This window comes from Diabrotica undecimpunctata, chromosome 9, assembly GCF_040954645.1.
Source record: "Diabrotica undecimpunctata isolate CICGRU chromosome 9, icDiaUnde3, whole genome shotgun sequence".
Taxonomy (NCBI): domain Eukaryota; kingdom Metazoa; phylum Arthropoda; class Insecta; order Coleoptera; family Chrysomelidae; genus Diabrotica; species Diabrotica undecimpunctata.
Window position 1 is genome coordinate 75,290,666 of NC_092811.1, and position 18,477 is coordinate 75,309,142.

General features: G+C 35.0%; 1 protein-coding gene across 1 annotated transcript in view; it reads left to right on the forward strand.

Annotated features, from left to right (window-relative positions):
- LOC140450152 (sensory neuron membrane protein 1-like) overlaps positions 1-18,477 on the forward strand; it is a 436,941-nt gene that overhangs the window by 263,693 nt on the left and 154,771 nt on the right. The window contains exon 6 of the mRNA XM_072543598.1: positions 13,232-13,425. Within this exon, the coding sequence (XP_072399699.1) occupies positions 13,232-13,425 (194 nt within the window). The remainder of the gene's footprint in view (positions 1-13,231; positions 13,426-18,477) is intronic.

An 18,477-nucleotide genomic window follows, 5' to 3' on the forward strand; every position in this document is an offset into this window, starting at 1 on the left:
GATGTAGGGTTTCATCTTTTCTATACCGAAGATGATCGCTAGTAGTTCTTTTTCTGTAACGCTGTAATTTTTTTCGGCATTTGTTAGGGTTCGACTTGCGTAAGCGATGACTTGTTCCTGTCCTTCGTCGTTTGTTTGTACTAAAGCTACTCCTAAACCGTGGTTCGAAGCGTCAGATTGTAAAAAAAATCTTTTCTGGAAGTTCGGGCAGATCAGTATTGGAGCTTGTGTCAGTAGTAATTTTATTTTGTTAAATGCTTCCTCTTGGTCTCTGTCCCAAGTCCAATGTTGTTTTTTCTTTAGTAGCTTTGTTAAAGGGGCTGCAGTTCGTGAAAATTCTTTTATAAATCTCCTATACCATGAGATGATGCCCAAAAATCGGCGTAGTTGTATAACGGTTTTTGGTGCGGGATATTCGACTATAGCTTTTGTCTTGTTGTCGTCCACTTTTATTCCCGTTTTGTTTACTACATGGCCTAAATAATTTATCTCTTCTTTGCAGAATTTACATTTGTCTATATTAATTCGTAGTTTGGCCTGCTGTAGTCTGTGAAGTACTTCTTTTAAGTTTTCCATATGTTCCTCGAACGTTTTCCCCAGTACTATTATGTCGTCTAAATAGGCGAATGCATGTGGTTCCATTTCTGGGCCGATTACTGTATCTAGTAATCGTTGAAAAGTAGCGGAGGCGGCGTGTAATCCGAATGGAAGTACTTTGAACTGGAATAGTCCTTTTCCTGGTGCTATGAAAGCGGTCAAGGGTTTGCTTGCTTCGGAAAGTGGTACTTGCCAATATCCATTTTTTAGGTCTAACGTGGTAAAATATTTTGCAGATTTTAACTTTTCTAGGATATGATTGATGTACGGTAATGGGTAGGCATCTTTTTCTGAGATGTCGTTGATTTTCCTAAAATCGATGCAAAATCTGTATCCGTTGTTATCCTTCTTTTTTACTAGGACGATGGGGGAACTGTACGGGCTATTAGATTTTTCTATCACGTTCTCTTCTAGCATCTTATCTATCTCATCGTTTATGATCTTCTGCATTGCCGGGTTTCGGGGCCTGTATCTTTGTTTGATCGGTGTATTATGTTTGAGTTTTATTGTATGTTCGGTTAGATGTGTTGTTCCTTTAATTTGTTTAAATTTCTCCAATTCTGTTAGTAACAATTCCTGTAATTGTTTTTTTTTCGGTATTGTTTAGTGTAGTACTGATGTCGAGCTGTTCTCGTTTCGGACTGTTCGTGAATTCCGGTATGTATGACGGAATATCTTCGGTCTGGTCGTCGGCCGCGGTATCGGTCGGTAGTTCGGTATATCTTCGGTCTGGTTGTCGACCGCGGTATCGGTCGGTAGTCGGTATATTTTCGGTGTGGTCTTCGACCGCGGTATCGGTCGGTAGTCGGTAGGTCGTTTTGTTATATATTTTGCTTCTCTGTTGGAGCGGATATCTTGCGGTTGGTGTTTCGTTGACCCTGGAATTGGTCGGTATTCGGTTATTGTCTGCATTGTACGATCTGGATCCGTGTTCTGTCCTGGTTGGGTATTGTTCTCTCCTTCTTACGCGATTTCTTTTTAAGATGTTTGATAAATCAAGGCCCCATCTTGTTATTTCATGCATTCCCAGTACTACTTCTGAAGCTAGGTTTGGTAAAAAATGTAGCTTGGCTTTTCTCCAAACGTTGTCTATGGAACATTTTGCTGTAAAACAGATTTCTATGTTGCTGGTTTTTCCATCTGCCAGCGTGATCTTTAAAGCTTTTCTGTCGCTTTTTGTTCCACATTGTTCCAATATTTTTTTACCTTTTTGTCCTATAAACGAATTTTGGGCTCCTGTGTCTATTAGTGCTCTTAACTTTTTACCGTTGCTGAACGTTATCGTTGTGTGGGGTCGTTGATCTGTATAGTGTGCGTAGCTGGAGGTTGTTAGGGAGGACTCTAAATGCTGACTGGGTTGCCTCCTTCTTGTCCAGTCCTGTTGGAGTTTTCCGGTCGGCTTCTACATTGGCAGTTATTGGAAGTTGTTCCTCGGGTTCCGCAATGGCTGCAGAAGAGTACAGCGATAGCTCTGCAGTTTCTTCTATTGTGGCCTCTGCGGCCGCATCTCCAACAACAAGTCTGTCTGTCGAAATTCTGTATTTTGTTATTACGACTATTTGCCTGTGTCCAGTCACACCTTGTATTGTTTCTGTTATATATTTCTTTTTGGACCATATCATATTCTTCCGCTAGTCTGATGATGTCCTGTGTTGACGATACGTCTTGCCTCTTTATATACAACTTGTAGTTCGGGTTCATATTGGTGTATATCCTGTTTAGTTCTTCTTGGTGATTGAATTCACCATGTCTTCTGATCATTGTTTGAATATCAATGATGTAGTCTTTTACACCTTCGTTGTTTCGTTGGAGTCGGTTCCGGATTTGAGCTTCCAGAGATTGCGTGAGAACGGAGGAAACGAAGAAATTGCGGAAATCTTGTTCGAAGTCTTTTAATTCGTTCCAATATTTATTATTGTTTCTGTACCATAGTAATGCTTTCCCGTTTAATGTTCCTGGTAGAGCTTGTAAAACGTGGGGGTCTTGTAGGCCGTAAGCTGTCTGGAGTTCTTTCAACCGTTCTATGAATTCTATTGGGTCTCTTGAACCGTCAAAGTGTAACCCCCATTTGCGTACTATTTCCATCTTTCTTTGTCTGTCTTCCATCTGGTTTTCTTCTATTTCCTCTGCCTTGATGATCGCAACTAATCTCGCTCTTAGCTCGCTGAAATTCCCTTCTGTCGGCTGTTCTCTGTTTGTTAATTCGGCTATAAGTTCGTCTTTCTTTAATAGGTACACCCAACTAACCTTCGACGTTTCCGGAGCGTCTGTCATTTTTGAACTGTGAATCACCCTGTCTTTGATTAAAATTTGAAACGTAGTACTGTCTCATGAAAATAAAATTCGGAATTCGGTCGGTATTATTGTTTAAAACGTATTTTTCTGCTCGGGCCCCATTTGTGACGTCCTCTCGTGGGAGTCACTATCCGGGTAGCTTTTAGATAGTCAGAGACAGAGTTCAAAATAAAAATAAAACTTTATTGTCTTCCTTAAATTAAATTGACAAAAATCTTATGTACATATTTACAATTTGGTTTAGTCTTCTCAGTACCTGGCCTATTTATTCAAATTAAGTTTGACCTTTATCGGCAAGAGAATGTGTATTTGAAATTTTACGGTAACGTTGTATCGATTTAATAACAGCGGACGATAGGTACAAAGAAAGGAAAGGAACTCAACACGTCCCTTAAGTGATTCGGGTTAATAGGACACTCCTCGACAGTCTCAACACGACTGCTTCAGAGTACGGGTAGTGAAAAGCTCAACACGCTTTTCGGGTAAAGACGGTATGGGACGGAAACAACTTGTGAACTCAACACGTCCACAAGCCGGGGTAGGGAAGAAGAGAACCTTCAGTCAACACCTGTCGATTCTGTCTCTGTGAGGAAATGTTGCCGTTTATATAGCGGAGCTTTGCCCTTTCTACTGTCGATACACTCCTACTTCATGGGTTGGTTCGCGCGCACGCTGGTTTAACGGTGATGGCTTGGACTCATCGTTACAATTTCTCTTCTCCAGGAATTTGGTGGTCTTCCCATTTTCCTTCTTCCTGGCGTAACATACATTAAGGCTTTCTTTGGCCACCGCTCCTCCTCCATTCTCATCACGTGACCATACCATTGTAATTGCCTTCCTTGTATTCTATCTGAAAGAGTATCTCTAATTCCTGTACGGTTTCGTATTTCCTCATTCCTGATTCTTTCCATTCTCGATTCTCGACATGACCTTCTAAGATAATCCATTTCCACAACGTCTACTTTATCTCGTTCATTCTTTGTCATCGTCCAACATTCGGCACCATATGTGGTAATTGGTTCTACAATTGCTCTGTATACGCGAAGTTTGGTATGCATCTTTATTTTATTAGACCACAGTAATGAATTCAGTATTCGGATGCATTTTTTCCCTTGGGTTATTCGGTTTTGTACATCTATCTTAACTCTGCCATCTGCTGATATGATGCTTCCTAGATATTTATACTGGTTGCAGCCTTTTATGACTGCGTTTTCAAGCCTCAGATCTGTGGTATTTCCTCCAATTTTTAAATATTCTGTTTTGCTTATGTTTACAGTAAGCCCCCATTTGGCATATTCCTCAAATAATTTTCGATTCATATAATTTATATCTTCCTCATCTGTTGCAACCACCACCTGATCATCCGCAAACAACAATGTATACAGAGTTTCTTGTCCCACTTCGATGCCCATAAATCTACATTTATTTCTCCAATTCCTCAATGCTTCTTGGACGTATATTTTAAAGAGTGTCGATGACAAACAGCATCCTTGCTTTAGGCCTTTAGTGACTTTAAATTCATTTGAGGTTCTGGTTCCAATTTTTACACAACTAACTGCATTTTCGTACAATTTATATATCGCTCGGATATACGTCGAATCCAATCCGGACCTTTCGAGGACCTCAAACATTTTCTTTAACGGGACACTATCATATGCTTTCTCAAGGTCTATAAATACCAAATGGGTCTCTCTACTTCTTTCGACACGCTTTTCAATTATTTGTCGTAGGATAAATATATTATCAAGGCAGGATCTCCCGGTACGAAAGCCGCTTTGTTCTTCAATATCTTGTATCTGTCTTTCAACCCTCTTCTTTAATATTCTGCCGTACAACCGGCCCACAGAGCTCGTCACACTAATACCTCTATAATTGGAACAGTCTCTTTTATTCCCTCTCTTATATATGGAGCTTATATAAGATTTATTCCAATCTTTAGGAATTTCCTGGCCTCCACACATACATTTATTGAAAAGGTCTACTATTAATTCTAAAAGTGCAGTCGGCCCATATTTAACCAGCTCTATGGGAATGTCTCCAGGCCCTGCGGCTTTTCCGTTTTTAACCTCTTTTAAGGTTTCCGTCAATTCAGATAATGTTATTAAAGGGATTTCCTGTTTTTCGTCTCTGTTGTCTATTCATTCCCTTATCTTTTCCCATCTGTACTCTATTCTATCCTCTTTCAGCAGTTTCGTATAATATTCTTCCCATTCATTTAACTTTATGAGAGAAATGTTGTCTTCATTTTTCTCATTTTTCCTAAACTGCTTTAATGTTTTCCAAGCTTGTGCCACTTTTGTTCCACCCATAAATCTGTCCAGTTCATCACACAGCCTCCCAGTTTATATTTTTCGCCTTATCCACGTCTTTTTTAACTTCTCTATTCCATTTAGCGTATATTTCTCTGTCTTGAGGATCTTTGGATTGAAGCCATATGTGATATGCTTGTTTTTTCTTGAGAACTTTCTCTTCTAGTTCCGTTGACAACCATTCAGGTTTTGCTTTTTTCCGATTTTCAACTTTTCCCAGTGCTTCATTTGCCGCTTCATGAATATATTTTTTAATTACCTCATACAGACTTTCAGGGTCTAAGTCCTTTGTTTCTATATTTTTTATTTTCTGAGCTATTCTAATTTTATATAAGAACTTTGTCGAATCTTGTTTAAAGCTTTTCAGGTTATATTTTATGTTTTCTATGGTTGTTCCTATGTCTGTTACTTCATCATTTTTGTGACTTGATTGTTCTCTCTTAAATGTCACCATTACTTTTGCAATATTCATATGGTGGTCGCTTCCACATTCTGGACCTCTAAACACCTTCACGTCCTTCGTTTTTAGTTTAGAATCTTTACGCTGAATGAAATAGTCAATTATTGATTTTAAATTCCTGGTAGGCTGCGTCCATGTAAATTTGTGTATATTCTTATGGGGGAAGAAACCATTTAATATTTTCAAAGAATGTGCCTCGCAAAAATCTATTAATCTTTGACCATTGTCGTTCAGAATGTCTTCTCCATATCTCCCTATTATTTCACTGTTGGAGCTCTTTCCAGTTCTTGCATTAAGATCACCTAAGATCCAAATTTCTTTCTTCTTATTAATTGTGGCTAGAACAGTTGTTATCTTGTTAAAGTACTCTTCCTTGCTGTCAACCCTTGAGTCATCCGTCGGTGCATATGTTCCAATTACCACTATTTCATGGCCATTTTTCTTAATTTCCATGAGGATAATTCTTTCATCTATTTCTTGCCATGATTTAATACATTTTTTCAGTTTCTGATGTATTGCTATAGACACTCCCCTTTTAGCTCGTTCGCTCTTTTCTACGCCACTATAGAAATGCAGGTATTCGTTTATCTTTTCATTTCCTCTTCCTTTTTTCTTTACTTCAGTTAATACACAGATGTCTAGTTTCATTTTACTCAGTTCACGGAAGACCTCCTCCTATTTTGTCCTTATTCCTTGTATGTTCCAAGCACCCAAATTCATAATCCATTTTCTTTGCGAATTTCGTTTATAGTTTAATCCTTCCGAATTCCAAGGCTTTTTGCTGAAATTATTAACCTTTGATCATTTTTTCCGAGTATCGAGGAGTTGGCCGATGCCTCAACCCCCAACTTGGAGGACCAGGGTTTTAAATCAGAGTATCCTTCTCTTAGATAAGTTGCCTTCTCTACGGCTTAGGAGTCCTATCTACCCCACCTGTTGGTCCGCGGGTGGTATTTTATTGGTATTTTATTAGGCCGGTGAGGGCATTCCCCTATCCGCCACCTGGGGACGCGCTCTCTAGGGTTACAGGTTCCCCCGAGAGTTTCCCCCCTTATGTTAAATATGCAGTTCATAATATAGCTACTGTCCCTATAATATTTCTTAGTTGATTCGCAGAATTTTATTTGGTTATGCCTTATTTACACATATCTTATTGTCCTACTTACATATAGAACGTTCCCTATTAGTTATTGGGACTCGAAGTATTCAAGCCTCCCGACGTGAGCCAGAGCCATAGTCGGGATATATATATAATATAATAGATAATTACATATATATATATATATATATATATATATATATATATATATATATATATATATATTATACCTTTAATTGTGACGTGGTTTGGGTGGAGTGGGGGTTAGGGTGGGGATTGGCTCGGGAATTGACTCGGGGATTTGCGCGGGGTTGGCGCGATCATTTCTGACAGTAGGATTTTGATTGGCGGGTGCAGCGGAAGATATTTTCTTTATGAGAGGTCTCCAAGTCGAAGGTAAAGGAATGTTATATTCAACAGAAATATAATGTTCATAAACCCTATTTTGGATTTTACGTTTTCTTTGGCCTATATAAGATCGGGGGCAGTCTGCACAAGGAATTTCATAAACTCGGTGTTCATTTGGAATGTTGTCTTTGATAGGATAGGATTGATCAGACAAGAGATGAAAGTTTTTGTTGATAGGAAAAACTGTCTTTATTCCTCTTGATTTAAGAATTTTGTCGATTTTGTTAGTGACACCTTTGATGTAAAGAAGAAAAGCTTTCGTATGATGAGGGTCTGATTCTTTGCGTTGTGATTGAGTGGGAATTAATATCTGTAGATGCTCCTACTAATGTGATTTTTATGGTAACCATTTTGGATAAGGGCTTGTTTTAAACTAGAGAGTTCAGCGGGTCTACTTAATTGATTGAATTAATTTGTAAAGGTGGATGAAAAGATTTGTAAATAGTTGGCATGAAAGTTACGATTGGTATAATGGGTATTCGATAGAGTAGTGAAAATCTTGGGATTTTTTTTTTCTTTATATTAATATCGTTATTTATAGAAACGGTAGGGATGAATCAGTTTCCACCTCCATCGTGCCAACTTTTAGGCTATAGTCATATTTGTAAAGAGTGAAAAAATATTAAAACTTACGAGAATGTTTGAAGGTGAGATAGGATAGAGATAGGGACTCACCCATACCGTTTCTTGACGTTATCATAATAAAAAACTTATTGCAAGGTATTCATCACTCTGTTTATCGAAAACTCGACATTCCTTGAGACGAAACTATAAATATTCCAAAAACTAAACACAGTATCCAGCAAGACCATTTATCTCTCATAAAATATTGTATGTCCAACACTTATTTCATCTTTCCAAATCAATGCTACAGACAAATAAATCGTGCCCTATCTCCAGTAATGGTCAATATCTTTATGAAAGACTTCGAGACTTAAGCACTATCCACATCAATGCTCAAACCCACATGGTGGCTATAACATATTGACGATATATTCGTGCCTCGGTTCCATGCCACGCCCCACCCACGCCTTTGTTCTTTTCAAATCCATCTGAATGGTATACATCCTAGTATCCAGTTCACGATGGAGATGGAAACTGATTCATCCCTACCGTTTCTCAACGTCATCATAACGAAGAAACAATCCCAAAGTTTTCATAACTCTTTTTATCGAAAACTCAAACATACCAAGTGTACTTGCATGCCAACTCTCATTATCCACCCACAAATTAATTCAGTCAGTAATGTTCTTATATCCAGATCAATATGCTTTTGCGATGATGCAAGTAGACTCGCTGAGCTCTCTAGTTTAAAACAAGCAGTCATCCAAAACGGTTACTGCAAAAAACACATCAAGAGGAGCATACACAGACATCAATCTCCCCCTCTCTTAACCCAAAAACTTAGCCTCTTACTATATAAAAACTTTTTTTTCTTATATCAAAGGTGTTACTGACAAAATCAACAAACTTCTTAAATCAAGAGGAATGAAAACCATATTTAATCCCCAACAAAAACTTTCATCTCTTGTCCCACCAATCAAAGACAACATTCCAAATGGACAACACGGAGTGGAGATGGAGATTTTAAAAACTCCAAAACCATAGCCCCCATCCGCTACTATAAACCAAGAATTATCCGAGAAGCCATGAATATTAAAAAAAGGCCGAATTGTTTATTAAAAGAGATGATGGCATACGCTTGCCTTCGACATGGAGACCTCTCATAAAGAAAATATCGTCCGCTAAACCAGCCAATCAAAATCTTATTGTCAGAAATCTCCGTGCTAACCCCCGCACCAATCCTCATGCTAACACCCACGCCAACCTTCACCTAAACCACGTTACCATCGACGGTAAAAATGAATCGTCCTCTGTTCACAGTAGAGGTAATGCAATGGTTACTGATCAGTGTAGTGGTGTCTGGGAGCACGGGATACTAAAACTGAGTTTAATACGGTGAGTCATGAGGAACAGTATAATATATTCCTACCTTGTATGGAGGCCCCTATAGGAAATATGAAACGACCATTATAAAGTTTCTGCTCCCATTTTTACTAATATTCAGGTCGAGTTGTGATTTAACTGAAATTTCTATTCGTTATCACCTTTGAATGGTAAGTTAAATAATATCTACATATTACGTATATCTACGTATAATATATTCCTACCTTGTATGGAGGCCCCTATAGGAAATATGAAACGACCATTATAAAGTTTCTGCTCCCATTTTTACTAATATTCAGGTCGAGTTGTGATTTAACTGAAATTTCTATTCGTTATCACCTTTGAATGGTAAGTTAAATAATATCTACATATTATGTCTCATATTTTGGTTAAACGTTATGCTACTACTACCTAGTCAACTAGTTTATTCAAACTAGAAAAATATCCGTTTTTAAAAATTTGTTCGTTGTGTTCATAGAAAAGAAGTGACCTGTACAGTACTTCTTTAGGTGCCGTCTTTATGGAGGTTGACGATGACTTCTGCAAATTAGTCTGTATCCTGTGTTTTTCTCATTAGGGATTGGAAGTCCAGTCCTGTCCATGTTACGCAGCTAGGCCATTTGTCGCCTGCAAGGACAACGCTTTCCTTTTATTTTTCCTTCCATTATTAATTACGAAAACGTTCTGTGATGTACCCCATAGGGTTTTTTAATATATACCTTTTATAAAGGAATTTTTAAATAAGTTTTTTGTCATACATGGTATACAGCCAGCAACAGGAACTTAGTTTCCTTGTGGATTTCATTATTAGTCGAAGGAAGTTATATCTCCTATGTCTGAATATATGTCCAAGATAAGATATTTTCCGTTTTTTAATAAGTTCTACAAGTTCACGATCAATATTTATAAGTCCAAAAACAGTTTTATTTCTAATATGGTCACTTGATAAAATGCGGCGGAATATCTACATTTCAAAGTTTTCCAGGCGTCGTAACGGTGCCCAGGCTTCCATGCTATCTAGTAGGATATTGTGCATATAGAATTTTATAATGAGATATCGTAAAGTTAGTTTAAAATATCGGTTAGTGAAAATTGTTTTATTTTTAGATATATGTTTCTGGCATGTTCTATTCTACATTTTACTTCTTGTTCTGAGCCAACCAGCATCCTGGATATTTATACTTTCCAACTTGTTAAATTATTTTGTCATTTACTAATATGTTTATGTATGGAATATTCTTCTTCATAATTATAATTGTTTTTGTTTTCCTTGCATTAATTTTAAGACTCACCCTCGCACAATAGTTTGTTTATCAGATTATATAAGATTTTAACTCTGACAAAAATTTTACAAATGATAAACGAGATTACAAGATAAATGGGCAATTAAAATGACATATTTACCTTCAAACGATTACTTAACTATTAATTAAGAAATAAACTTTGACTATAAACTAAAAGTTTGACAAAATAAAGTACATATTTAAAAAATGAAGCTCTTCTTGGAAAAATTTAAATTTTTTGAACTAATATTATTTTATTTAACGTATTAGTATTACCACAGCTCGTGATACACATTTTAAATAATAAAACCCTTTTAGCCTATTTCCGGAATTTTAAAAGGTATATAAAGTTGTTTTGAATAATATCGTCAAACGTCTTTTTATTGAATTCTCAGTTTTTTTTACTTGTGCTTAAAATAAAAGGCTGCAGTAATAGTGGCGTCGGCCGATATGCGCTCGACCGTTTTGCGCCCTTACCTGAAATCTAACACTTTCTTAATGGAGATGTATAGCTAATTATTTTCTTATATCGACCGTTTTGCGCTCTCTTGTAATCGACGTTTAATTTTATTCTACCATAACGATCAGGTAACGGTTAGGCTAGTAAAATGAGTTTTAAAAAATCATAAAACTATAAAAAAATAAAAATAAACCATCTTCCCTTCACACTTTCATTCAGGCTTAGGACTGTCACAGTTTATACATAATATAAACATTGGCGTGTTTAGATGTTTTTTTTTAATTTTTTTTGTTTTTTTTTCGTTTTTTTTTTCAAACTTTTTATATAGTAAAATTCAAAAAATTCTTGGGACTAAAAAATTGTCTATTTATTGCAGCTTCTGGATATACGCCAATGTCCTTAAACACAACCTTAAGTCCCTTGTATCTTTATATTTCTGTAAAGTTTTGGATATTCTTTCAAGATTAATATGTTTTCTTGCGCCGCTCTCCTTCTAGATTGAAAGTAAATCGATCATAAAAATGATCACAATATTATGCTTCTTTAACCAGGCACTTCACTAATTGGAATACATTAATCTATAATCATAATTATATCTAAAAAATTAACATCCAGGTAGAAGGATTATAAACAGAGTTATTAAAGATTAAAGAACACTCTGTTGTTCGACAGTATTAGAAAAATTTAATAATTTTGTTAGTTTTGATTTGACATTTTTTTTTTCAAATCTAAAGGAAAAAGATGTTTCTGTTTATTTGACATGTTAGTTTGTTAATTGCAGGTTCACCAGACTATTATTGTAGAATGAAATTAAAATTATATTGCAAGAGAGCGCAAATCGTCCGATTAAGGAAACTATAGTAGTTAAATATTTCTACTATGAAAATTGCAAAGCGCAAACCAGTCGATTTCAGGTAAGGGCGCAAAACGGTCGAGAGCAAACCGGCCGTATTCAGTAATAGTCAGTTTTATTTTTGCGTTAATGAAAAATAAAAAATTAAAATTTAAAATAAACCATTTCTTTCTTTAAAGAAAAATTAAATCAGGTGGTCTAGGTGATCATGTATCATGTCCCGCGTCTTATTCATCTATTTTCATAATGTTGACAAGAACAGCAACTGAGAAATTAGATCATGCCTTATCATAAACTACATACCTTGGGCAGCTACATCGCATATAGTATTCTTGTAAACGTGCTAATGATTGTTCAGATTTTGATTTAAAAAATGTTACACAATATTCTAAATAACTAATTTTAAATAGCTTCAATAAATCAGTTGATTAGGTGGTAGTACTTTAACGTTTTACCAAAATATGAGACACCTCTAACTTAACATTCAAAAGTTATGACGGATAGAACTTTGAGTCAAAATTCAAAACTTTCCCTGGATATTATTAAACTATGGGAGCAGACGCTTTTTAATGGCCATTTTTTATGTTCCATAAGGACCTCCATACGAGGTAGGAGAATGTACAATTCCTCATGACTAACCCTGTATATTAGATATAGATTAAACTTTTTTTATGGAAATTATGCATACCCGCTCATTTTTAACTTGAGCATTTAATGTCATTTTGAGCATTAATAATAATGTGATTTTTGGTCTGTTTCGATGCTTTTGATATAAGGAAATATTTCGTGTCGGTTATTTCTACATTATGTTAGATCCTGTCTATCGCATCTCTTGTGTTGCTGCAATGTGTATTTAATAATTTCGGAGCTGATCCCAGGGCATCTTTAATCCACAGGCACCACAGGCGGAGTTTACGTAAACACTTAACCATAACACATTTTACACCACAAAACCCAATGGATTAGTGAATTAAGGTACATATTCTTAGTTTTTATTACGTTTCAATATCGTGAATAGGTTCATGCAGCATGTAATATTATAACATGTGAAATGTATAACGTCGCGTAGACTATTGAAAAGGTTTACATCAATCAGATCTAACTCGCGTTTCAATTAAAAGAGGCCAAACTATTAAAATTTTTATCTGGTGTCACTTACCTAAATAAAACTCAGTTAGTGTCCAAAGCTTTAAAAACTTCAACTGAACAACGGAGTAATTGTTTAACTAACGGTAATAAACATGAAACGTTAAAATGAACATTGTGAAGTTTTTAGACTGAAACTTATAATTGAGTGTTTTGGACAGCGATTTAAAAATTTTTTAAACAAGTTATTACTTAACATACGACCCATGTAAAATTCTTGTATACAGTCCATCTCTAATTTTTATAATTGCGTTAAGGAAATGTCATAAATACAATAAATATGTATCTTATTTCAGTTGCCCCATATTAAGTTTTCTAATTCTGGAAATATATTGAGGGGAACACTTTAGAGAACTATATAATATATTTTGTAGATCTGTAGCCCTAACCTATGACTCAGATGAAGTTGTAAAAGGCCTAAAAGGATTGAAATTTGTAGCAAAAAACGATACCTTTAGCAGCACAAAAAAAGAAAACCTTTGCTTCTGCCTTAATAAAACAAAAACTTTTGACGGGAATCAAACCGGATGTACTAAAGATGGTATTACTGATTTAACAACATGTACAGGTAAGATATGAAATAAATAAAATATAAATCGTAGACATACCTATGTATTGAAATCTACAAAAAGTGTGTAATATATCCGTAATTAGCGGTAAAATGGTAAAAATGATAGTAGCACAATGTTTGTTGGGTAACGGAAAGCTGACATGACTGACATGAAATATCGATTTAATTAAACTTAATTATAGGTATACCATTATTCTAATTGCAACAAGTCATTAAAGGACTTGACTTACTTGTGGTAAATTAAGAGTGCGGATGGAAGACTCTTAAACCGATGTTGAAATACCACAACCATGATATGAGTAACTTAAAAAGTAGCTAAACGAAGAAGAGGAGAGACAGAGGATACGGGATCACAAATAAGAATGTAATACTGGAAATAGCGAGAGAATAGGTTGTCAACGTAGTAAATATGATGAAAAATGGCAATAGGACCTGATAGAATACATTTGGGTTTGGAAGGCTCTAGGAGAGGAAGAGGTTGATGTTTTATGGCAAATAATCAGTAGGATATATAAGGAAGAAAGGATGCTAAATGCATGAAGAGGGAGTGTGATATAACGGCATAAAGTTAATGTTGCACACAATGAAAATTTGGGAGAGAACCGTAGAGCAAAGGTTAAGGAGAGAGACATCGACAGGAGAAAAACAGTTGTGTATTTATGCCAGGAAGGCGGGCAACGGATGCCTGGTTTGCTTTGAGACGGTTGATAGACAAATACGGCGAGAGTAGAGTTTTAATCCCTAAGCATTAAAACGCAGTAGGTTTATAATATAACATAGCATAAATAATTGAGGATTTTTATGTAATATATTTAATAATTTTGTATATGAGTATAAATGTTTAATATTAGTATAACATTATTTCACCTTACGTGAACTTAAACTGGCACGTTGGTTACTTTTATTACATATATAAATAGTTAATTGTAGATATACATATTACAATAGTATAACGATATTGTTATTGTAAGCCTCCAATATTGTAATGAAGTCAGTAAACTGATAGACTAACATAAATACAGTTTTAAGATGTCATTAGTGTAAGTAATTAATCATTCTTACCAACATACATTTTATATAATATATGACGATCTCTGCGTAAATATAAGACATAATTTTCTTAAGAAATCAGAATGGTTATAACAAATTGTCGAAAAATGGACATGGGACATTGGACGTCACGTCAAACAAAATCTTGGATAGACTGTAAGGTAAAAAGACACAGTGCTAGTATGTAAATAAAAATCATAATTTATTTTAATGAAAAACTTTCTTTCGAATTTTTATTATTGAATATTTTACTATATTTTTTGTAATATCTACACTAAGGTACATAGTTACATAGTTTACATAGTACGTAGTAGGTAGCATACCTCTACGATCCCGGTAGAGGGTAGGCTGCTACAAGTTGGTGACCCTGCTTTATGCTTTCCGCTGACGTCTCTCCTTCCTATCGTGAGGAAGTCAGGTTCTTGACTGACTCCACACCTACATCCTTATGACATAAATTGGCCAATACAGCGTGGCAAGCGCGGCTGAAAAAAAAATTAAAGGAGGTCATTATCTCGAAATGTATAAATAATATCGCACTAAACTTATTCTGTCCGACGGATTCTGGGGGGGAGGGGGGGTGAGTGGACAGGATTCTGACAAATAAACACACCAAACTTAGAAAATCCTTAAAACTCAACGTTGTTGCTACATTAAGTGAAGAAAAAATCAGAGATGAAAGCAGAAATGTCTAAAATTAAATGGTGATAGGTGTAAGCAACATAAAACAACGAGGGGAAAGTCAGACAAAAATGAAATCGGGTCACTTGTTTTATCAGGTCGGTAGTGAAACTAAAACACTGGGACACGTTAGCTTGTTGATAGACAGAAAATATGAGAACAGCATTATATCAGTAAAAAGTTTCTCTACAGTAGCTTCTTTAACCTTAAAACTAAGTAGCAGATATAGTTTTAAAATATTACAAGTATATGCCCCAACAAGTGGCCATGACGACTATGAAATAGAAGTACGATGGCGTTACTTTAGCCGTAAACAATACACAAGCATATTTTACCATATTATGTTATATTTTCAAGGAAAAAACGAAAAGAAAGGCAGATGAGACACCAATATCACTGGGAATATTTAGTTTAGGAAACAGGAACAAGCGCGGTCAGTTTTGTTTTTGACCAGTACAAGGTAGACCATGTATTGTGTTTTGGAAAAGTCAATTTTAGGGACAAATCGTGTACAAAACCTCCAAAGGTCTTGTATGGCAGACACGATCTACCCGGTCTGGAATAAGAACTATGTCGTCTACAAACCACAAGTTGTTATACTAATATTTCCCTTATTATTATTTTTTATAGCACCCTGTAATAAAGCGATGAATAGTTTAGGACAGATGGTGTCTCCTTCCCTAATATCTTTCTCCAAGGAAAATGGGTTTGTATCGCCACAGTACATTCTGACTTCAACTGTTGCGCTATTATATATATAATCCAAAGAAGAGTTGTGTACCTATCTGTACCTTAATCAATACTGCACGCTGTAAAAGCTCTTAAAATGTAGCTATTCTGGGTTAAGTTAAACTTTCTCTTAAAGTCTAAAAATATTAAAATCATTGGCTTGTTGTATTCTATAAGTTCTATCTATACCTTGATCAATACTGAACTCTGTAAAAGCTCTTAACATGTAACTTTGCTGGGTTGTCAAACTTTTTCTTAAAGTCTGAAAATATTAATATCAATGGCTTGTTGTATTCTATAACTTTCTCTATCAAAGATTTTATTACTTGTAGCTGGTAATCAGTTCCAAAGCCTCTCCTAAATCCGGCTTTCTGTAGTGGTTGGTAAAAATCTACCTTAGGATCCAGTATGTAAGTAATTATTCTTATATAGAGAACATATATAAATTAGACGACAAGCTGATAGTTCTGTAGTTTCTAATTTCTGTTATATCTCCTTTTTTATGCAATATTATCATTTTGGCACTATTCCATTTTTCTGGTGTAATTCTTTCAAAGAGGCAGGCATTATAAAGAATTTTTAAAGCTTTTATGACGCATTTGCCTCCTAGTTTTATTATTTCATTTACAATGCCATCTTTTTCAGGTATTTAGTTGTTCTTCATACCGTTTACCACTAATTTAATTTTCTCTTCGGTTGTATCAGGAAGTTCCTCTGATTCTTGATTTTGTGTTGTGGGATTTCTACCTCTGGAATGTGAACATCTTGACTATATAATATTTTGTATTAATTTTTAATATATAATAGGAGAAAATACACTGCGATAAAAAGTAAGACAAGTACTATAAGAGAATGACGAAACAGAAGTTCGCACAACTTAAGGGTTGTCACTCCCGAAGGTACTTTTTAAAAAGGCCTGATCGGCTAGACTATTGAACTGCAATACCGCTGGCAATCGGGGTTAATGTATCGTAATTTCTTCATCCCTGAGAAAGTTTTGTGAGGGATGAACACTACTCTGTGTATTTGGTCAGGGATGTCTTCTGCTGTGCTGTGGTTGGATTCTGCTCATGTTTTTCTTTTTTCAGTTTGCGTAGCTTAAGAAAACCAAACAGGATATATATATATATATATATATATATATATATATATATATATATATATTATATATATATATATATTATATATATATATATATATTATTATATATATATATATATATATATATATATATTATATACATATTATTGTGATATTTTAAGTCTTGGTGCGCCAAGCAATAATTAGCTAATTAATTTTTTTGATTAATTAAAATTATTTAAATGATATGATTATGACTTTATCACAATTATTAATTCTTTTATCTCAGGGTTAAATTCGTGCTTCAATATCTATGCTATTACATGTGAAAGGTAAGGTCCAGAGAATACCGGAATAATAAAAAACACATATGGTCTAACACTATATATTGAAATAAAAATAATGAAATAATTCACACTCAAACGCTTTCAATAAACAAACCTCATATAAGGATTCTCAAAATTTTGTTCTCCGTACGTGAACAATCAAAATTTATGGTACAAACAATATTAATTGAAATCTCAAAATCCCAAACTATTCTAACTCTTCTAATCAAAATATTTATATCCTTTCTAAATTACGTGTAGAAATTGTGTTATCAATAAAAGAAAAAATGCAGAAAACAAAAATATCTCTCTCTGATGATGAGTGGTCCAAATCCTTGTTCCTTGTAGACTGTATTATCTCCTCTCAACCGCTCCCTATGTAATCAGCAATCTTACACAGATTGTTGCAAGTATATCGTCCTTAATGATCTCCTTCAAAAGCACAAATCATTCAAATTATGATAGCCTTTCTCCTCTCGATAAACTGAATCTCTCGTTGGCCCGAGTGAAAAATGACTCTTGGAATATCTTCTCTTTACGATAAACTGAATCTCTCGTTGGCCTGAACAGTGACTCTTGGAATATAAGTAGAGAAATATGACTTACAATATTTTGCTGCTTCAGCTGCTGTCAGATACACTAACTCCACAAAAACTCACTAACATTCAACACTACTGCTTGCTACATTTCAGGAACCGCCAGAGAACAATCCCCGTTCCTCTTACAGACTTGGAAACCAACTGATCCTATCTTTTCTCTCTCCTCAATCTCGCTAAACTTTTTCCTACATACTTATCCAACCTTTTTCAATCTCCGCCAATCAAAACTCGTCACAATTCCCCCATTTTTTCATTTCGACAACAAACAAATTTTTACCTATAATTATAAAATTTCCTAAAACTTATTTACAAATAATATTTTCTATAATTCTTAAAACTAACAAAAACCACTTTCTAAAATCTCTTCTATTTGTCTCTAATCACTGCATTAATGTATTTTGGAAAACCCCGTTCAATTGTCTTTTTGTTTTCACTTAAAATTATGCGGGTCACTCAAGTATAACAAAGAAATAAAATGCAAAGCTTACACTTTGTTTAGTACAGGAAATCCAAGGATTTAATAACTTTCCTTCTCCGAAATGTTTGTTGGATATTATCCTACTTATCTGAATTATTTTAATGTT